Raw genomic sequence first — 23,287 nt, 5'->3', positions numbered from 1 at the left:
TTAACATGCTCAATGTATCACGTTTGGCATGTCAAGTGTACAGCACTTTGTGTTCAGCTGGTGGCTGATCTGAAAGCGCTATATAAATAAATTGCTTGCTTGCTTGTCTGCTTGATAGATTTGACTGCAGTGACAGAGACTAAAGCTAAAGACACTCCTTGTTTATTTTTATGCCAACATTATCGTTTTACTTTTTTTAAAAACATCTAGCAAGGCCTCCCAGCTTCAGAGTGATTTAGGAAAATTTTCACAACTTAACAAGCAGAGAAGGGATCTAAACTTTTACCTCCAAGATGAGCTGTGGTTTCTATATATGACAGGCTCTCTAACTCTACACATGGCAGACTGAGGCACGACTGAACGTGCAGTAAATCTAGAAGGATGCAGATCATTTGACTTGCCTATGGGGTATTTAAAAGATGTTGCAGTTACTCCCTGGAGCATCTGCTGGTCACGTAGTGATCAAAACCCTCACCAAAGTCGAGCTGTTACACTAAAAACAGGAAAAATTGTCCGCAGAGTGAAACAGATTTCCCTCAGAGGACAGTTGGCTGTTCAGGTCGAGTTCACTGGAATGCAACGAGGGGGAGAAAAAAAAACTCTGAAACATCTGAAAGCGATCAGCGAACATGACATCATCTGAGCAAACAGGCGTGATGACATCATACAGTGCAGGAGATCGGAGAGGAGACTGCAGGAGACGAGGGGGGAAAAGAGGAGGCTGGAAGGGTTAACTCCTCATATTTGAAATGACGTTGACTGTGAAACATCCAAAACAGAGAGTCCGTTTAATCCGCACATGTTTCAAATACAAAAGCATAACAAGTACATAAAAGCTCCAGGCTTCATTACTGTATGGAACAATGAGTGGAAAGATCTGCGTGGGGGACCTTTCAGCACTAACCATGGTGGCCAAAAGTTTATGGGTTCAAAAGTAACTGGACATGATCCAGTGGAGAAAAGAGCTGAGCTCACTGGTGGATTACACATGACTGAGAGACTTGGACTGAGATGGAGGTGACAGCACAAGTGATGATAATGAGCCTCAAACACACAATACAAACAGTAACGTGTGTTAGTGTAAGCTGCAGCCACCAGGAATGACAAATGAAGGCAGTGTGGAAAAAACTGCTGTTCCTCCAACGTCCACTAGAGGCAGGCTCTAAAAGTGAGTCAGTCCCATTTAAAATTCTAATTGACTGTGTGCACGTTAGCATATGCTACTTCCGGTGCGGAAACTCCTGTGGGGAGCTTTGTTTCCGGCGCCTGGTTTACAGTCCAAAACAAGTTAAGCAAATGAATGAATCAAGCGGCGATTTACATTTCTATAGATGTCTTGGGCATTTACCCAATATATCTGTAAATGATGTTCATCGACTTGTCGATATTTTTTCCCCGCGCCTCAGAGCAAAAGAGAAAATGGATTCAAATGTTATATTTCTCAGCTGTCCCTCGTTTATCGCGGGTGTTATGTTTTAAAAATAACCAGCGATGGGTGAAATCAAGTAGCCAATTTTATTTTTTGACGGTGCAAAACGTTTCGTGGACATCGTGGACATACAGTACTGCACTTCAGAGTCACACTGCTAGCGATCGATGCAGCGATTCTGTACTGTACAGGAGAGACGTCACGGAGGAGATCGTCTGCAGCGATCAGGACGCAGGACACAATGTGACGTAAAAAAAAATAAGTATGCAAACTTGCACTAAAAAATCCGTGAAACAGCGAGGTGAAAGGTGAACCGCGTTATAGCGAGGGACCGCTGTAATTTTTAAGGTAAGTCACAACATACCCTTCGTACATACTAATGTATAGAAACCCTTATCAGCAATCATTCATTTTTTGTGTGGCTTTTTTCACGGTTTGTTAACATGCTGTGTAGGTGTGTACTTGACTAGCTGATATCGACATAATGGGGGAAACATCTGGTTTGACTATTCTTCACCTGTAGTTTGAATGCTGAACATTTGCCTGTTTAAATCATAAGACCAGTCACTATACAGAGATGTGCTTCTGAATGTGGACGATGTGTCTTCTGCTGCAGTAATGCAGTTCTGCTTGTGTTGAGTGATGTAAACAACTGATCGATCTAAACTCTTTAGACGTCAAAATTGATCATTAGATTTTTTATGACACAACAGTGGTGAGTGTTCCCACCTTCTGCTCTTTGTAACTTAACGCGATCTTTCCGTTTTCGAGTTTTGGACATGATTTTGGAGGATATGTTCGCAGTAGCGATTGACTGCAAAGTAAAGCTACCGGAAATGTACAACCCCACATCCGGTCTCAAACCAGGAAGTTAGCGTTTTCTCGTGCACAGGGTCAATTTCATAGCCAAAATAAACACGTTTACAGAGAAAGGTTTGGCTATCTACAGACAGTTTGATCCTTCATAACTACATGTGGGGAATTTTTACTTAACATAGTTGTTTGAAAAATTAAAATGTGGACTTAGCTGCTAGCTATTTCGCGTGTTCTAATTCCTGGAGATAAAATACTGCTGTTTTGTCAAATCATAAATAAAATGAATTGCTCTCAATTTAAAAATGTTTCAGTTTTTGTTGTTTTTTTATTTTTGAAAAAACCATAATCTTTTCATCTAAACCAGGGGTGTGAAAATCATTTTACATCCTGGGCCACATACAGACCTGTTTCCTCTTCATGTGGCAAACCACTAAAACTGCTGCTTAAAGATTTATGAAAAACACACGCCCAGTTAAAGTACATAAAGCAGTTTAAGAACACATCAAACACTGCTGAGTTTTTCTACCATATAAAAAATGTTGCTGCAGTAAATCAAAGAAACCTGTTTGTGAAGCTCACCCTAAGAACAGACTGTGGGGACTGATTCTGTTCTAGAGTCAACCTCATGTGGACGATACAGGAACTGCATGTGTTTCTCCAGTGTTTGATTTCTCATCTTGGTCAGAAATCACATGTATCCTCGCTGACTTGTTTTTGTTAGGTTTTTTTTTCTGTCATTCCAGGAGGGCTGAGGACATGTAGGAGCACAAAAAGAAGGTTGAACTGTTTTTCTGTTTTTATCCATCAAATCCTTTTGTTATGCACAGTAAGTACAGCCAAGCAATTTGAGATTTCAGTGAGTTTTTTTTTTTTTTCAACTAACAAGTCATCTGAAATGTGAAAGAGTGCCTGACTAAACTGCTGAACTTAAAGCGATTCATGCCTCTGGCTGTTACTAAAGCATGTAGCTCATTTAAACAAAAGAATCTGTACATGCAGAAAGAGTAGAAGTACCTCAGAAATACAGCTAAGTGCAATTGCTGTGTAAATGTATACATTGCACCAGGGCCGGCTCGTGGCATAGGCCGTATAGGCAAATGCTAAGGGCGCCGTCCATCAGGGGGCGCCACGCCAGTGCCACAAATGTTGAAAAGAAGAAAAAAAAAAGTTAGTACTATTATTTCTAAATACAAAAAATAATTCCACGTTAATTAAAATGCAAAGTAAAGCTTATTTAATAGAAATATTATTTGTTACAACATTACACTACACTGCTGATGTAGGGGGCGCCACCTAAAATCTTGCCTAGGGTGCCAGATTGGTTAGGGCCGTTTCTGCATTGCACTCCTAATGTGCGACAGTTCTGGTTGAAACAAACTACAATAAAAATAAAATACATTTAGAGTGTATATGATACATATATTCTGAAATCTCTTGGTAAGTAAGGTATAAAAAAAAGAAGCTTAAGTTTGTTCTCTTGGTCTCATGCAATAGTCTCGATATACTCCCACATTGTCTTGTACCCATAGATTGGTGTATGCTTTTCGTCTGAATGTAATATAATTCCTTCCCTTCATAAACAGTCGGAAATGTAGGTGTCCTGCAGAACTAGTCAAAATGTGCAAAAATACTTCAAACTGTGGAACAAGGAATAAAATGGAACAAAAATGTAGCGCTTTCTCACATGAAGAGGGACACTTAGCCCCCCAAGTGAGAGCGCACCCTCATCACTAATGCTGCACTGGCTCCCTCTAGTGTTCATTACTCATTAAGACAACATCAGTGCAGGAGGTCACATGTTTTTCATGGCGCTTCACTGTCAGTTTGAGCTGTTTCTTTACAACTTTTCAAGTTTCATTGGTTTACAGCATTGAATCAAAGGTTATTTCAGGGTTTTTATGAAAACAAATCAACAGAAGAGACCTCTCAGCAGCTACATGAAAGAAAGATGCTTAGTGGAGAGCAAAGCTCTCAGTCATCACTAGTGATGGGAGTGTTTATGTGTTTGGTCACATGACTGCATCACATGACATGACTTCGCTGTCCACACTGCGATGCGGAAGCACCGTCTTCAAATGTATGCGTTTTCGAGAGCGTTATGAAAATACTGTGTTTTCCTTTGGGGAAAATACCGTGTCAGTGTGGACGGGAGGCCAAAATGGAGAACAAACGATGCATTTTCAAACAAAAACACATTAGTGTGGACGTAGCCTCAGTCAGAGATGGCGAAAGATGGTGATATTCATGGTAAGTGTAAGTGTTAGGTCTGAGCTTGCAGGCCCCGCTGGTTCAGAGACTTATCACCCGTGAACAAAGCAAGACAAACAGAGTTCAACCGGTTTTTAACTTGCACGCAAGGGAAGCCTGGTTGGAATCAGGCCCTTGGAGCTGAAAGTTCCTCCACCTGTTCCCAGCCAACCCCAAAGAACCAGTATTCCCTGCAGCCTTTATTCAGTGAACACACAAGCACCACCCATATGGCCATAAAAGGTTAAAACACTGCGTGTGCGACACGTGCGTCTCTGTGTGTGACTTCCTGGTTACAACCGTTTTAACAACATCCCTGGTCATAAAAAGGGTCATCTCCCGCCACCCCTGTATACGGTTTAACCCCTTTAACGGTCCACCATATACAGGCGAGCTCCTAAACGGCAGGGAGTGAACATCCCTTACTAGATAAGAAAACCAGAACCTTCAGATGGAATGTGCCTGCAGTTAAACTCTTTAGCTATAACCTTCCCCACAACCCTACATGTGGGGGAGGAGAACAGAAGAATATCTAAACATGCAGTTTAAGGCAAGGTGTAAGGAGAGTAAAATCTTTCACAATCAGCTGTTTATCTTGTTGAAGTCAGTCTGATAGAAACACAACGAGCAGCAGCACAGCTCAGCTAATCCCACTCTGTAACTCTGTACATAAAATCTATTGGAGCTTGTGATGTAGATTATTTTGGTTCTTTTTTGAGTCTTTGAGTCGATACACCTACTGAATCTCATGTTACCCCTGAATGTGATCACTTCTCTTTTAGGTGTGAGGGAAAGTTACCATTTAAAAAAAAATCATTTGCTTGAGTTTACTACATGCATTAGAATAAGTTTAAATAAAGTTTGCATTTCCTTTTATTAATATGTTTTTATTGTTATACAGTATTAAAATGACACAAGGTTCAGTAAACTTGACAACAAAACCAAACAAAAAAAACCTCCAACTGGTAGAAATGTTCTCTGAAGCGACGTTTTACTTCTGATTTTGCACATAAACAAATTGAAGAATTGTTGTTAATATGGACCTTTTACCGCTTGGCAACATATATGTGCTGATTTGGCCTTCAAAGAGGTACACATGCTTACCATGAAGTCCACTAATTAACCTTAGGGAGAACTTGTAGGAGTTTTACTGTTCTGCTGTTTCTGAGAACATTCGTTTCTTTCTTTCTTTTGCGTTCTTAAAATATGTGGTAAAGGTGGCTCACAATTACCGGAAAGCATGAAGCCAAACTCACTATTAGAAAGCTTGTTTATGACTATAATTATCACTTCTATAGAGATTCATACATGCATGATATATAGTAATCATACCCAGCATCCACCAGGTTAGGGCTGGGCAGTGAGTCTGAGACTTTATTGAAAGGAAACATCTTTTACACTTAAAATTATGCCTGTTTAGTGTGTGACTAAAGCAAAACCCAACCCTAACCCTAGTTGACTCAATGATGAACTGGTGGATGATGGATGAACTATACAGCAGTTAACGATGCCTGAAGTACTCACATAAGTTTTAAATGTGTTCACACATGCAGCAGCTGCTTGGATGTCTTCTGTGGCAACAAAATGTACGTGAACGAATATGAAAGAGGACTGTCTGGTACGTCCTCAGGATGAGTTGCGGTAAAGGTCTCTTCAGGGCTCTGAGGCTGGTATTCATGAAAGCTATCAATTATACATATGCCCTGCTGGATCTGAAGATGTGATTGTGACTGCTGGTCCTCACCCTGCACTCTCAGGTTATATGAAGGGTTAGGAAATACATAATTTCCTGGAAAAGACAGAACGCCTGGCTGAGATGTGAGGCCTGTAGTGGGTAAAGTAAGGGGTGGCTGGAGTTTCTTCAGAAGCTTATTGTAGTAACCTTTGGGAGTCTGAGAGAAGGAAAAAGAAGGCATGTAGTCCTGGCCAACAACAGGCTGTGGTGCACTAAAATAATCATGCAGCTCCGGAACATCCCAGACCTCCCTGTAGTGTCTCTGATCAAAGTGAAGATGACGAACGGTATGTTCATCCTGAAAAATAAAGAAAATGACCTCACATTCACAGGAAAGACATCTGGATTATGATAGTGAAACCAATAAATAATTGATTAGTACAATAGAAGGATGTATAGATGTAGCATATTAGTCAGCCAAACACTCCTTGAATGGCTCCAGATGTGAGTCAGTACAAAGCATTTTAATTTGCTTGTTTACACGAAAAGAAATGAATTTTGTGGTATTAAAAGGAGAAAAAAAGACATTTTACTGATGCAAACATTTTAACTTGAGTTAAAGTTGTGTTTGGTACCGGAAACTAATTGGTTAGGTATTGTTAAGTGCCCCGTCAAAGTTATCCTTTAATGCAGTGGTTCCCAAACTTTTTTTTGTTTTACAAGAAAAATGTTCGCCCCCCTTCTCGCACGTGCACGTGCACACGCACACATCCTCCAACCACAAACACCCATATTTTGCTCCATTGCGGTTTATTTCACACTTCAAACATTTAGTAAACAATTAAGCAAATGCAAGTAATCTGCAATAAATCACAGGTAGTAATGAAATAAACTACTAACTCTTTTACGTTACGTCTGCACCTACACGGGTATTTTTGAAAACGCAGCTGTTTCGTCCACACGTAAACAGCGTTTCGAATCACCGAAAACTGAGATTTTTTAAAACTCAATTTTTCCGTTTACATGTGGACGAGGAATACAGAGTTCATCACACAGATAGAGACAAAATAGGGGAGACCGGGGATAGTTGTAACATTTCTGACATTTCTGTCTGTAAATTGAAGCTCTTTTAAGGTAGTGGATTCAAAATGTAATGCAAAGTATTTACATGTCTCTGCTATTAAATAGTGCAGCTATTTTCTCTGCAGCACAATTACTCATTGCATGATATGGTCTCAAACACGAAGAGTGAAATGTTACAATTAACCCCATAGTCTGGGTTAGTTGTAACATATCCTGGGGTGAAATGTAACACAATGAAATAAGGGTACTAACAAAACATTAACATGTAATCTTTGTTTATTCAACACATGAATGCACTTAGAGCCATTTATGTAGCTCTGTGTGTGTGTGTGACAGAATGCAGAAATCTAGCTTTTGAACATATTCCAACCCCCCAAAAAAGACAAATTATGGAATCTTCTGCAACTGAATATTTCATTAATTTTGGTTGGTCTTCCTTGAGTTTGGCCTCATTGGCTCAGTGGGCATTATAACCTACAACTCTTGCACCAATTTTGAACATAACAATGAAGCTAAAAAAAAAATGTAGATGTTCACCAGCATCGCAATTCCATTACTTTTTATCATGGCTTACCTTGGTGTGGTTTGCAGAGTGCTTCAGAAAGATGAGGAAATCTGTTTCTTGCACCCATCCTGATTTATTTCCACTACCAGTACTTCCTACTGGTCCATCTCTGACACAGTGGTCTGCATAATGTATGTGTTGGAACATAAACAGTGGAGGAATTGTGTTGCCAATGGCATTAACCGCATATACAAAAGCGACCAGTGAACCTCTCTCTGCTGATGTCGTTGCCCCAACTTGTTTAATATAAGTTAAAGTAATAGTGTGGTAAGTTGTAACATCTGCATTATTGTTACAACTAACCCAGACTGTTGCTGTTACAACTGACCCAGACTCCTATAGCCATGAACTAGCTAACATTACAGCCAACGGCTAAAACATTAGCACTAAAGACCTACACAGAATATATCCCCATAGACATACAAATAACATAATTTAAGTTTGATGAGTTTAACTGCAAAGCAGATAATGCTATTACAAATTGAAATAAAGTAGAAAAACTTACTTTTTGGCATACAAATTACTTTTTTTCATGTTAAATTGTCTGTGTTTGACGAAATGTGCTGATTTTTCACATGTGATAGCAGAACTGAGTTGGGCATGCACAGGATGAGTCACATCATTTGAAACTTAGCCCTGATTGGAGAAACTGGAAGTGTTACAACTGACCCACGTTATAACTATACCCGGTCTCCCCTGCTGTTACTGTTAATCTGACTATCTGCAGGTTTTACACGCTTACATATAAACACGCAGTTACTGTCCTTCTATTTAGAAAGGCTGAGGCGTCGGGGTGTGATTATTTTACGTGTAGTTGTTTTTTTAATGTGTAATATTCAACATTGCAATCAATACATTTTTCAAAAAATGCCTCTCTGTGCACAGTGGGTTTAAAAACATAAACAACTGTGGGATGCTGTTTGTCCGTGATTTGAAGAGCCCAGTGGTGCTCCTGACGAAGGGGAAACCAATACTGCAGGGGAGACCTACCTCGTGCAGGTGAAACCAAAGAGCAGACATGCTTCACCATATTTTCTAGTCTTTGGCTTAGAATGAAGTTGGTTTGGAAACATATTCAGCTGTGCTTCATCTCCTGCTTTGCGTTTCTGTGGACGCTAGCCACGCATGCTAGCAGTGTCCAAGCGTTTTGTCTCCCCCCCCCCAACGCAATGGCTCTGCGCCCCTCCTAGGGGCGGGCCCCACACTTTGGGAAGGTCTGCTTTAATGTGACAACTTACTGTTAGCCACTCAGTCAGCACTGGCTTCGGGATTGGAGGACAGACTTTGTGCTTGATGCTGTTGGGTTAAAAAATGAATATAAATAAATGGGGGGAAAATGAGAATGAGAAAAAGAGAGAGATTACAATGAAAATAAATGTGCATTGCTTACCATGCCCAGTGTCTATAGCAGATAATTGTGCTGACAGACAGAATAAGAAAAACTGCTCCCAGGGATATCAAGATCAGCATTATCAGTTGATCAGCTGGTGAAAACAATGAATCACATCAAGTAATTCAAAGAAAATGACAAATGTTGACAGTCTTACTAAATAAAATAGTCCATATGGGGAAATAATTAACCTACTCGGGGGATTCAAGGTGACACTGATGGATGAATTACCACAAAGTCCAAATGCTGTTGATGCTGTCACCGTGAAGGTGTACATACTGATGTTCAGGTTCTTTGCAGTGAGGCTGGTGGCTTCAGGATCATCTAAATCAACACAGAGTGACCGCCATTATTACAACATAAATACATGTTTACGATCATCGGGCAACACTGGAGACTTACTTTATTTATCTCAGTTACAAGCTAATCTTTGTGTGTGGAGAAACAAAACCAGGACTTTGTTATCAGTAGAGAAACTTAATAGTGTGATTAAGTGTGTCATCGTCCGAGTGACAATCAATTTGTAAACAACTCGTCGGCAACATGTTCAGGTTACTGTAAAGGGTGCAAAAAAAATGGTGTCTAAGAATTTGGACATTTTTGGGGTGATTAGTGTGTGTCTGCAATCAATTCAAAAATTATTTTTAATGAATTATTGCATTCACAATCATGTTTAGCCTAAATCTACAGGCTGAGACCTCAAAAGGAGGCTTGTTTTGTTTTTAGACTACCACAAGGGGGCATTGTGTCCATTTGTTAAAACTTGTGTTATTAGCCATTTCCTGATGCAAATACTGGAAGAGGAAGGTCATCATATGCCAGGAGGTAAATACTAACAATGAATTAAACTTCAGCTAACAGAGCACCTATGAAAAAGTGCTGATCCTGTGCTTAATGTCCAGACTGAAATCTTAGCTGGCCTGAGTGAGTATGCCTTCATACTGTACCTGTGCTCACGTTAAAAACGTTCCCGCTCTTGTCCTGGTAGTAGAGAATATATCCATGGATGGAAGCAGTCTGCTTTTCCAGAGGTATGGGCTCCCAGGATACCTCAACAGCCGAGTCTTCCTGTTTGTATTTGAGTTTAAACAGCTCGACTCCTATTTCTGGAAAGATGTGACATGCATAAAATACACTGCTGATTGAACCATCGCATTTTGTGAGAAATCACTGAATCAGTCTTACTGGTCTCTCTGATGTAGCCCTTTCTTCTCTGTAGTAGCACCGCAGCTCCCTCAGTGCAGGCGTATATGGACAGCAGGTATCTCCGACCATCTTCAAAGTTCTCTGGAACAACAAAAGGAGCTGTGCTGAAACAGATGCAAATATGATCTGCAACAGTTTTGTAGGCAAAGATGAGGACGTACTTGAAAAAACTGTGGTATGAGTTCTGTTGGGAGGCACTTTCATCCACTCGAAGGTGCAATTACCGAAGACTGGACACCAGTCCACTATGTAGCCACAGCTGGCGTTAGGACTATCAGGCCAGGACAGGAAGAAGCTACCATTGCTGCCACTGATCCAGGAGGTCTTCACCTCGGATGTATCTGAAAAATGAGCCTCGTTAAAAAACAGTTTTACCCATGACTCTACATGAAAAATGAACATAGCAACTTTGAGATCATCCATTGTTTTTATGACCTGACTGAAGCAGAGTGTCCCACTCCAAGGACTCTTAGACTCTAAAGCAAGGAGGTGCCCCCTTATGGGCATTAGAAAGAATGCAGTGCAATTTTTAGGGGATTTGGCTTCCCTTTTAAGATGAGGCCAGAATTTCTATACTCTTCATGAATCACTATTTGTAAACTTATAATATATTACATTATTTGAGCAGGGAAATTAATTTGTCAAATTCTGCATTTGTTTTGAAAACCATTTGCTTACAGGCAAATGTACTTTTAAGGCATTTAGCTTCCCTTTGCAGACCAATAAAATGTGCAAAAATGTACATACTCACCATGACTTGGACATATAGAATATAAACACAACAATTACAAATTTGTATACTTATAATAGATATAATCTCAATCATGTGATCATGAAAACTGCTATTCCTTTTCTGCATTAGTTTGGAAAACCTTTTGCTTACAGCCTTCTGCACAGATTAGATAAAATCAAACCTCTTCCTCAAATGGAAATCAAAGTGAGCTTATCTGTAATGTGTGGTGCTCTGTTAGCTTCATACCTAGATTGCAGCGGGGGATGATAATGGTCGATGGTGATGAGCTGCCGTTTATGTTTCTAGCCGTGACAGTGACCATGTACTCCTCACTGGGGTCCAGCGTGAGTGTAAGACTGTGATTGCTTCTGGACACGTTGGTTTGGTTTGACTGATTTTTGTCTTTGGTCTTTGCCCAGGACACTTTGTAGTCAAAGATTTCTCCATGGCTCTGATTGGTCAGTGGCACCTGTGGAGACGTAACATCAAGACCTGAAATGGTAACTGTGTCCTCTGAAACATCACTTTCTGACTGTATAAGTTGTTGCACTGATATTTTTAAATACGTTTATTAAAATATATTTTTTTCCCACATAAGTTTATTAATATTTAGTATTGCTTTACAGACTAGCTGTAAGTAAAAGTGTATTTTTTAATTCCACTGGTGACCACTTGAAACTGAGTCAGTTTCCAGACTTAGTGACTTTAAAAAAAACACTTTGTAAAAGCCAACTTGGACTCACCTTCCAGGAGATTACAGCCTGGTCTGCCTTCACCTTCATCCACACGTCAAGAGCATCTGGAACTGTGGTGCAACCAGACAAACGACATCTGTTACATTCACACATTTTTAAAGTCTTTTCTCTTAAAAAACAAAAAACAAAAACAACTTACCATCACCCTTCGTGCGGATTTTGACACTATTGCTCCAGTCACCCCATTTCCAGAAATGCTGTGATGTTCCACATCGGACCCTCACGTCATAGTCCCAGTGTGGTATCAAGTCCTTGATGACTGCAGCTGTGAGGCCAACTCCAATGTTTTCAGTCTGGTAAACCTACAAGGACAAGAATTATGTTAGCTGACTTCAGTGAAGACTTTTACTTTGAAAAGCCAATATGTAAACTTTCTTTTTTAATCTACTCACTTTGGTATTAGAGTTTCCATCACTGACATCTACTTGGCATGTGATGTTGAGATTACTGTACTTCTTCACAGTCCAGCTCCATTTCAGACTGATGTTTCTGGGGTTCACAGTTGAAGCTGCCACTTTGTCTGGAGCAACCATGTGCACTAAAACAAGAGATCACAACAATCAGCTGATCTTAAAGATTAAGAATAGCCTTTTTCCCCTCGTTTTTTCCAAAGTTTTACCTCTTTTGGTCAGGTCCACCCTGTCATGGAGCTCGAGCTTTCCCAGAGGATTAGTGACTGTTAAGGTCCAGTTCCTCTCAGCAGCATCCAGCTCCACTTTTTGCGAGCATTTACCCAATTGATGCATTGGTCCAATGTTGCATGGGCTAAAATGTAAAAATATACACTGCTTAAATATTAACAACAACACAGAGGCACAAACATACAAAACAATATAAAATCAGGAATGGGGGAAAACAGTTTTTCACAAGTCTACTTAGCTGAAAGCAGTGCTGTTGTAGACCATTGCTATCAAGTTAAAGTGCCAAAAATTGCACTTTGGCCATTTTTAACACATCAAGTTAACACATCAAGTTAAAGCTACTGTCAGCTATTCCCTTTTCACAAGGGGTTACCAGAGCAGGTACCCCTGTGTTTTGATTTGGAAGACTTTTATACTGGATGCCTTTCATACTGCAACTGAAGAGGAAATTTGTATCTCTTCCTGAAATCAAACCAGTGGCCTTTATACTATTTAAAAAAAATTGGCCTAAAGTTTTCAAAAATGACCCGTGGAACTGAATCTTTGGCTTGTCTTTATTTGTTGATGCATAAATTCATTATTGCTGTTTCAGTTTATTATAATTTTTAAATTACAACTCACATTAAAAATGATTTGATCCAGAGAAGAAAATAAAAGCCTTTTGGGTGCATCTGACCATCATGTTGACTAAGCCTGATATCAAGCCATTTCCAAAATAAGTCAAATTATCTGTTTTATTATTGATTCATCTTCAATCTAAACACCAACTGCGTACTGTAATTTGGGGACTCTGCTACAACAACATAAAACATTTTAATAGATGAAGTTAAATATTACAGTCATGTAATGACGTTTGTTGCTTAACTGCGTAACAGGCTTGTCAGATAATTTGAAACAAATCATAGAAATTAAACAAAGTCAAACATGAAAAATGAAAAACCACTAAAGGCAGGTAGGTACCATTCAGATCTACAGATAAGATTAACACAAAAGAGGTTGGCACCTCGAGATTTATCATTTTTACTGTTTCTACTCTTCTGTATGTATGTTACTAACAAGCTGCAAAAATGTTTCAGGAGCAAGGTTATAGCAGCGTGCAGTTATTAAATTATTAATTTTTATTTTAAAGAATCCTGATAGATGTTTGATTCTCTTTGTGACTATCACAGTGAGAATAAGGAAGAAATGCTTTAAAACACACACACACACACACACACACACACACACACACACACACACACACACACACACACACACACACACACAGTGAAGTCTGGTCAGTTTTAGAAAGACCATTCTCCCACACAGTGAACTTTCCCAGTATGAACTACGGGTAGGTTTTTTTCCCCAGTTTATATTTCAGTGCTTTCAAGGTTTAAATTTGGCAGTGAGCCATGATCTTCCGACCTCTGCTACATTTGAACAGGGGTTCCTAATAAAGTGCCGAGTGAATCAGTGAATCCTTTGAAGTTGTCAGATTACATTTTATTTACTTGTTTATAAGTAAACAAGTAAATTGCTTCCATAGTGAACCCTGTGGTTGTATTATACCTTCCATGAAGCTGGTATTTTCTTCTGACTATGGCAAGTTCCTCCATTTTCCTTCCTATATTCCAAAAACAATCGACAGATTCCAGATCCCGGGTTTCACACTGAAGATCACTGTCACCAGGGGGGTCTAAATTTATAAGACCATAAGAACCAGCAATCTGTATTTAGAAGATAAATTTAAAAAAAACAAAACAAAACCATCATCTCAACCTGCTGCTTCATACTTACAGCCAGCGTGAAAACTGGCTCCACTGATGTCTCCTTTGGTTGTTTCACATATTACATCACTCCAGTTTTCTGATTGTTGTTCCAGGTGGACAGTCAGGGCATGCACATGTTCACTGATCTTTTTTTCCATGCCTTTATACCCATTTACATACATTCTCCTGAAACCTTTTCCTTCTGGCACAATGCAGCAGAATGTGGCTCTGCTGCCTACTTCAAGTATTTTATCCTTTGGGAAAACTGATATTTCTGCTGGGCTTTGCATCCCTGCCAAACAACAACAATGAGGCATAATAAGCACAACTGTAAAATGTGTAAGAATTATGAAAATCTAAATGATTTGAATTCAACAATAACCAGGTAGTGTCTTCTGCATCCATGGGCTTGATTGGTTGTTGTATTGGGACCTGAGCCGGACTGAATGGCGAGCACACTGCGATGGTAAATGGGAAGTCCATTTCCAGGAATGAGTAGATCCTATCTGTGCAGGTGCCACAACAACTTCACCCTACAACATTATCATAAACACATTAGAGCAACAGTTCTTTGTTTGGAGGCTACAGAAGTGAGGATTATAGTTACCCATAATAATCTCTTACATTGTGTTCAGGTTTGTCTGCTATGAGAAGCTGCAGCTCGTACACGAGCCCATCTCGTATCACAGAGCAAGAAGGGTCATCTTCCCACTTTAACAGGAGTGTCTGATCGTTGTGGGCAAGAGTTACATTCTGAGGTCCACAACACAACACACCTAAAGGAGAAATTCCATGTTTAAAGTGGAACACTGAACGAGTCTTAAGCTTAAAAACATAATTGTTGGGCTATTTGAACAGCAGTCAGTAAAGACACAGGATAGTGGTGCCAATAGCGTTACACTTTTCTCAGTACCGATGCTCTGTTAAAGCCTCTGGTTTCTAGTAATGTCACCTTTAGTGCTGTTACCTTTATCAGTGGCAATCCACTTCTTGGATCTGATACTACTAGTCATTTCCAAATCAAAACACTCCTTAAACTCATAAAATAAAACAAACACTGAGCCACCACTGCGAGTTAAAAACCAGTGTGGCTTTTCTCCTGGGTGCTACAATAAAGTTTAACACCCTTAAAAAATTACTGCACTGTATACGGTCCTTATATTCCGTGAAACAATATTTGCTCTTCTGCGAACCTAGAACTGGATCTAATATTTGAATCTGCAGCTACTTTTTTTTTTTTTACACTTTTTCTCTCAGATCAATCTTCTGATTTACAATCTTCTTGACAAGACTGCTCAAAGACATTTTATATCTATTAAAGGATGATACCACAGACCTTTATGGCAGGGTAATTAAACTACTACTTAAAAAGCAGTCACTTGACCCAGCTAATTATTATAGGCAATTTTCTTTTTCAGAAATTCTTGAAAAAGGTTGTTAAACAGCTAATAATTTATCTGCAAAGGAACAATTTATATGAAGAGTTTCAGGTAGGATTTAGAATTCATCACAGTGCAGAAGCTGCTAGGCTACTGCTGACCGTAACATTTTATCACAGGGATTAGAGCACGCTGTAGGTATTACAGGTACTGCACTGCAGTGGTTTGAATTAGTGGTGTGCGGATCGATATTGAAATATCGATTCTTCCGATACCAGTAATTTACAGGGAGTGCAGAATTATTAGGCAAATGAGTATTTTGTCCACATCATCCTCTTCATGCATGTTGTCTTACTCCAAGCTGTATAGGATCGAAAGCCTACTACCAATTAAGCATATTAGGTGATGTGCATCTCTGTAATGAGAAGGGGTGTGGTCTAATGACATCAACACCCTATATCAGGTGTGCATAATTATTAGGCAACGTCCTTTCCTTTGGCAAAATGGGTCAAAAGAAGGACTTGACAGGCTCAGAAAAGTCAAAAATAGTGAGATATCTTGCAGAGGGATGCAGCAGTCTCAAAATTGCAAAGCTTCTGAAGCGTGATCATCGAACAATCAAGCGTTTCATTCAAAATAGTCAACAGGGTCGCAAGAAGCGTGTGGAAAAACCAAGGCACAAAATAACTGCCCATGAACTGAGAAAAGTCAAGCGTGCAGCTGCCAAGATGCCACTTGCCACCAGTTTGGCCATATTTCAGAGCTGCAACATCACTGGAGTGCCCAAAAGCACAAGGTGTGCAATACTCAGAGACATGGCCAAGGTAAGAAAGGCTGAAAGACGACCACCACTGAACAAGACACACAAGCTGAAACGTCAAGACTGGGCCAAGAAATATCTCAAGACTGGTTTTTCTAAGGTTTTATGGACTGATGAAATGAGAGTGAGTCTTGATGGGCCAGATGGATGGGCCCGTGGCTGGATTGGTAAAGGGCAGAGAGCTCCAGTCCGACTCAGACGCCAGCAAGGTGGAGGTGGAGTACTGGTTTGGGCTGGTATCATCAAAGATGAGCTTGTGGGGCCTTTTCGGGTTGAGGATGGAGTCAAGCTCAACTCCCAGTCCTACTGCCAGTTTCTGGAAGACACCTTCTTCAAGCAGTGGTACAGGAAGAAGTCTGCATCCTTCAAGAAAAACATGATTTTCATGCAGGACAATGCTCCATCACACGCGTCCAAGTACTCCACAGCGTGGCTGGCAAGAAAGGGTATAAGAGAAGAAAAACTAATGACATGGCCTCCTTGTTCACCTGATCTGAACCCCATTGAGAACCTGTGGTCCATCATCAAATGTGAGATTTACAAGGAGGGAAAACAGTACACCTCTCTGAACAGTGTCTGGGAGGCTGTGGTTGCTGCTGCAGGCAATGTTGATGGTGAACAGATCAAAACACTGACAGAATCCATGGATGGCAGGCTTCTGAGTGTCCTTGCAAAGAAAGGTGGCTATATTGGTCGCTGATTTGTTTTTGTTTTGTTTTTGAATGTCAGAAATGTATAATTGTGAATGTGGAGATGTTATATTGGTTTCACTGGTAAAAATCAATAATTGAAAGGGGTATATATTTGTTTTTTGTTAAGTTGCCTAATAATTATGCACAGTAATAGTCACCTGCACACACAGATATCCCCCTAAAATAGCTAAAACTAAAAACAAACTAAAAACTACTTCCAAAAACATTCAGCTTTGATATTAATGAGTTTTTTGGGTTCATTGAGAACATGGTTGTTGTTCAATAATAAAATGATTCCTCAAAAATACAACTTGCCTAAAAATTCTGCACTCCCTGTATGCTCTAGAATCAATTTTCATATTAAAATATCGATATTTTAGTACTTTGGGGTAAATTTGTAGTTTTTCATTAACAGGAACAAAGTGGAAAGAAACTATATCATTCGGATTGTCTAAATTGGAAGGAACTATTTCCTCTTACGCCTTTCATAGTCATGTGCAAAACACAGCTGTATAAATGTGTCCAGCCCCTGGCGTGCGCACTCACAACAATGGCTGAGCATAAATGGAGTCATGTGTGCACGTATTTTACCTCCACAAACGGCCGAGGCGCGGTTTGCGATACATGTGGCAAGACAGTGACGTGTTGTGGCAACACCACTAACCTCGTCAAACACCTGAGAGTAAATCACATCACAGAATATGACGAGCTTATGTTGAGGCGAACTGAAGAGGAGGAGAGGGACAGGTGCTGCTAGGGCGAGACAGACGTCTCTCAGGACTCCCTGAGAGACGTCTGTCTCTCAACATGTTCAAATAGGGCACAACTTCAGGTTTTTTATTTCTACATGATAATTCTACATTATTAAGCAATAAAAAAAGTAGTCTGATGTCCTGCAATAATTATGAAGTTATATTATTACAATTACATAATACAATTATATATTGTATTATGAAATACAATGAAACATTACGTTTTTGTACAGAGTATCGGTATCGGATCAGTATCGTCGATACCACCCTGACTTTTACTTGGTATCGGATCAAAAAGGAAATCAGTGGTATCTCACATCACTAGTTTGAATCATATCTGTTTAACAGACTGCAGTCTGTTCGCGTAAATGGAGAGTCCTCTTCACACACTAATAATTATGGAGTTCCACAGGGTTCAGTGCTAGGACAAATTCTGTTTACATTATACATGCTTCCCTTATCATCAGAAGGCATAGCATACATTTTCACTGCAACTTTATCTGTCCATGAAGCCAGATAACATACGCAAATTAGTTAAACTGCATGAATGTTTTAAATACATAAAGACCTGGATGGCCTCTAACTTTTTGCTTCTAAATTCAGATAAAGCTGAGGTTATTGTACTTGGCCCTGAAAATATGGTAGCTAACCAGATGCTTGATCAGGATGGCATTACTTTGGCCTCCAGTAACACTGTGAGGAACCTTGGAGTTGTTTTTAACCATGTTTTTGCAATGTGCATATTATAACACAAATATAACTAATTTGTAGGACTGCTTTATTCAATTTAGGCGATATCCCTAAAAATAGAAATATCCTGTCTCAGAGTGACGCTGAAAAACTAGTTTATGCATTAATTACTTCCAGGCTGGACTACTGTAATTCATTATTATCAGGATGTCTGACAGACTGACGGGGACTAGAATGAGAGAGCATATTTCTCCTATACTGACTTCCCTTCATTGGCTTCCTGTTAAATCCAGAATTGAGTTCAAAATCCTGCTCCTCACAAACAAGGTCTTGAATAATCAAACCCCATCTTATCTTAATGAGCTTATAGTACCATATCACCCCTTTGACTACGATGACCTGGATGACTGAGAACCTTCACAGACATCACCCCATTAAAGCACTTCAGGCTTACTTGTGGTTCCTAGAATATAGGATGGGAGGAAGGGCCTTCAGTTTTCAGGCCCCTCTTCTATGGAACCAGCTTCCAGTTTGGATTCAGGAGACAAATATAATCTCTACTTTTAAGATTAGGCTTAAAACTTTATTTTTTACTAAAGCCTATAGTTAGGGCTGGATCAGGTGACCCTGAATTTATCACCCAGTTATGCTGCAAGCTGCGGGACTTCCCATGATGCACTAAGTGTTTCTTCTTTAGACACTATGTGTTTATACACCACGGTACATTAAATGCAGTACTTATTATTGTGTAGCTCTCTTCCATAGAATATGTTTGTCCTGTCTTTCTGCCCTAACCCCCAAAGGTTGGGGTCATTTGCCTTGTTCTGTCAGAGGTTTCGTCCTGACCAAAAGAGTTTTTTCTTTCCAGTGTCACCAAGTGCTTATTCATGAGGGAATTGGATTGGATTGAACTGAATATGAGTCTTTGTGGATCATCCATACACACTGATAACCTTCTTGTCCAAATGTGATCACTTCTGGTTTCAGCATGAACATGGTGATGGCCAAAATGCCGGAGTACAAAACTTGCTCTTATAGATTACATGGTGGCTCCATCAAACTTGTATCTGTGTCAGCTTGTTATGTGCTCACTGAAGTAGATTGATCTTAAGTAAATATAAACATCTCTTAAATCTTAATATGCTAAGCAATCTGACATAGCAATGTAGAGCTTTCTGGTTCTGTGTTAAACATCCATTCCTGTGCATCTTTTTGTTTTTAAATTCTTTGTGGGAGGAACTCAGAGGGCACAGGAAGTGTAAAACTGGGCAATGACAGCTCTGCTCTACTTCTGCACTTAAGATGTTATGCAAGAGAAGATGGGGAATTAGCATGTGATTGCCTGCATTAAGTGTGAGGATAAAAAGCAAGATAAAAAGAAAAGCCATGATGCAATCATGTGATGTTGTACAATCAATACAGCTAACTGATACTCATGATAGCAGCACAGTGTTAGGATGATGTGTAACTGGACACAGAGCAAGTCATATTATTTATAAAACATTTTCATGAATAATTCTCTAAAATCCAGCCACAGCACAAACAAGGTCAACAAGTTCACACAAACTAGTGAAAGTAATTACTAAATGATACCTCGGCTTTGTTCTTCAGCTCAGTGATGCTAGTTCAATGCAAACTGTGCATGATATCGATAACACTATTACTCAAAGCCAACCAATTTTCTTTGGAATTCCTGAGGAAAATGATGATGAGGAAAATAATATAATTTACACACACATATAAAAATAGTTAAAGACAACATTTATAACACCCACTTATAATCAAATAATCTCAAATCACTCAATCAACGAGATGATGTAGACACACTCCAAAGTCCCTGAAAATGAGTTGCACCTCCACTGTTGCATGCTGATGTAAATTAAGCTTGACCAGTAAAAAAAGACTCCACATAAAAATGATCTTGTATGCACAGGCAGCTGAAACACAGCATCTGAAATCAATATTTCTTGGCTTTATTAAACATATCAGATACCTTTCATACCTGTAGATTATCAAAGGTAAGATGACGACATACTCACCGTTTTCTTGTCCATCTTGTGTATATTTTCCGAAGAGTGAGAGCAATAACAACCATGCAATCATTATCATAATAATCGTGATGATCCTCTTGTGTAGAACTGTTTATTTCTTGACAGAAAAAACTGTCATGAATCAAGTCGAGTTGTTGTGATAGCTATGGCAATTAACATCCGCTCGAAGGTGGTTGAAAAGCAGATTTCTGTTTGATGACTGACACAGACAGCAGGCAAATGTCACTGTCTGTGTCAGGTTACTTCCTGTAGCCTGCCTTCCTCCATAAACACAGTTTGGAAGTGCATTTGAGTTACACTGTTCTAAAAAATAGTAATGTCAAATTATTTTACTGTGTATTTTACAGTTGTGTGTTTTTCTAGAATATCATTACATTTACATAAGTAGACTGTGATCTGACACAGTCTACTTATGTAAATGTAAAATAACATAACATCACTGTAAATGTAATAAAACACAGTTTACTTGTTTTGTAAATATATTTTGTTGTACATATGCATATTTAGATTGTAAAAATACATTCACAAATGTATCATGATTTCACAAATGTATGTCTGTTATTTGAAAGATTGAACTGTTGAATTCAAATTTAATGCTATGGAAAAGTATATAACATGAGCCCTATAAGCTTGTGTTACATCACATAAGTATTATTATCATTGCTAGTTAGGGCGTTCGTGGCTCAAGAGTTGGCAGTTCGCCTTGTGATCAGAAGGTTGCCGGTTTGCGCACCGGCTCGGACGCTCTCCGTCGTTGTGTCCGTGGTCAAGACTCTTCACCTACCGCCTATGGCCAAAGAGGCCGATGGTGCGATATGGCAGCCTCGCCTCTGTCAGTCTGTCCCAGGGCATGCAATCAGTTATTATTTAAACCAACTGGTAACTGTATATTTCTATACATTTACGTATTATGATTGTTGTTTATAGGTAATTTCATTGTTTGATCACGTAAAAATGTTCCTAATTTAATGTCTAAAAGCACTTGGAAAAGGCAGAATCCCATGTCAAATTAGCGCAACAAACTCTATTTTCATTACTGAAAATAACCGTATTTTTATGGGACAGTTATTTTTTGTTATTTTACGGTCGTATTTTGGCGCCCCAGCTGCTGGAATATTACCGTTTTTTTAAAAGATGTTTTTTCCCCCTATTTATAGATGATTTCATTGTTTAATGACATTAACATGTTCCTAATTCAATGTTTAGCGGCACTTGAAAAAGGCGAGATCCCATGTCAAATTAGCGCAACTAATTGTATTTTCATTACTGGAAATAACCGTATTTTTATGGGACAGTTATTTTTTGTTATTTTACGGTCGTATTTTGGCACCCCAGCTGCCGGAATATTACCGTTTTTTCAAGATGCTTTTTCTAACAATGTAGTAATGATTGTGAAATCCATGTGGATCCCACCACACGAAATGGAGCAGTTGTGTTCTCGTAACTGTGACTCACAGCAGCGAGCTCAGACATGCTCTGAGGCTGTTTACATACCTGGAAGTCAATTACTATAAAAACATCATCCAGAGAGAGAATCAACACATCAAGGAAGGTATCATAAATTCAAGCTTTAAAATTTGGAAGTGTGTTCAATCACCACTAAATACACAATGAAGAATTTGAAGAAGTACTGCAAGTGAAAAACAAACAAACAAAAACACTTCACTGTAAAATGATGATAAAGCCAGTATCTATCTATCTATCTATCTATCTATCTATCTATCTATCTATCTATCTATCTATCTATCTATCTATCTATCTATCTATCTATCTATCTATCTATCTATCTATCTATCTATCTATCTATCTATCTAATTTATTTGAACACTTGTTTATGCACTGTATTGCAAAAAGTCACTCACTCAGTTTCATTTTTTATAGTGCCAAATCACAACAACAGCTGCCTCAGCCTCAACTATCATGTGACCCCCTTTGAGCAAATGCTACGGTGGCAGCGGGAAAGAAATACTCCCTTTTAACAGAAACAGAAACCTCCAGCAGAACAAGGCTCAGTGAGGGGGAGGACAGGAAAAGGATGTGCTGTGGAAGAGAGCCAGAGATTAATAATAACTAATGATTTAATACAGAGAGGTGTACAAACACAGTGAGTAATAAAGGTGACTGAAGAGGAAACACTCAGTGCATCATGAGAATCCCACAGCAGCATAGATCTATTGCAGCGCAATTAATGGAGGGTTCAGGGTCACCTGATCCAGCCCTAAGCCATATAAGCTTTATAAAAAAAAAGGGAAGTGTCAAGCCTAATCTTAAAAGTAGAGACGGTCTCTGTTTCCCATCTCTATCCAGTTCAGGGAATTCAGGTGTTCCAATCACTTCCATACGTACAGGTGTATGAAATCAAGCATGTAGACTGCTTCTACAAACATTTGTCAAAGAATGGGTCACTCTCAAGAGTTCAGTGAATTCCAGGGTGGTACCATGATCGGATGCAACCTGTGCAACAAGTCCAGTTGTTAAAATTTCCTCACTATTAAATTTTCCACTGTCTGCTCTTCGTGAGATTATAACAAAGTGGGAGTGATTGGGAACGACACACACAAATGATCCTTGCAAATGATATTTTTAGCTTGGCATGACTTGCAACGAGGGGG

The 23,287-nt window shown here is 39.3% G+C and overlaps 1 protein-coding gene across 2 annotated transcripts; it reads right to left on the bottom strand.

Annotated features, from left to right (window-relative positions):
• Positions 1-5,433: 5,433 nt before the first annotated feature.
• On the bottom strand, positions 5,434-20,727 carry LOC147325481 (leukemia inhibitory factor receptor-like). 2 transcript variants are annotated; one of them, XM_086302458.1, is made up of 17 exons: positions 20,664-20,727; positions 14,916-15,067; positions 14,668-14,824; positions 14,320-14,568; positions 14,092-14,218; positions 12,519-12,664; positions 12,292-12,437; positions 12,039-12,201; positions 11,888-11,949; positions 11,391-11,613; positions 10,573-10,752; positions 10,391-10,492; positions 10,153-10,311; positions 9,401-9,529; positions 9,206-9,299; positions 9,054-9,111; positions 5,434-6,525 (listed from the first exon to the last, which is right to left on the bottom strand). In XM_086302458.1, the coding sequence occupies exons 1-17, from the start codon at positions 20,725-20,727 to the stop codon at positions 6,034-6,036; spliced, it is 2,703 nt and encodes a 900-aa protein (XP_086158584.1). In that variant the 3' UTR covers positions 5,434-6,033. The 2 variants fall into 2 exon arrangements, with proteins under 2 accessions (XP_086158584.1, XP_086158583.1); XM_086302457.1 differs by lacking the exons at positions 14,092-14,218; positions 14,320-14,568; positions 14,668-14,824; positions 14,916-15,067; positions 20,664-20,727 and having other exon boundaries at positions 5,438-6,525; positions 12,039-12,192; positions 12,519-12,660.
• Between the last annotated feature and the right edge of the window lie 2,560 nt (positions 20,728-23,287).

This window comes from Aulonocara sp. 'chitande type north' Nkhata Bay, linkage group LG7, assembly GCF_057382095.1.
Source record: "Aulonocara sp. 'chitande type north' Nkhata Bay isolate Kocher_YH1m ecotype deep benthic linkage group LG7, A_spYH_male_GT1.1, whole genome shotgun sequence".
NCBI classification, from domain to species: domain Eukaryota; kingdom Metazoa; phylum Chordata; class Actinopteri; order Cichliformes; family Cichlidae; genus Aulonocara; species Aulonocara sp. 'chitande type north' Nkhata Bay.
The sequence above is the reverse complement of the archived record's forward strand: the minus strand, read 5'-3'. Positions and strand labels throughout refer to the sequence as shown.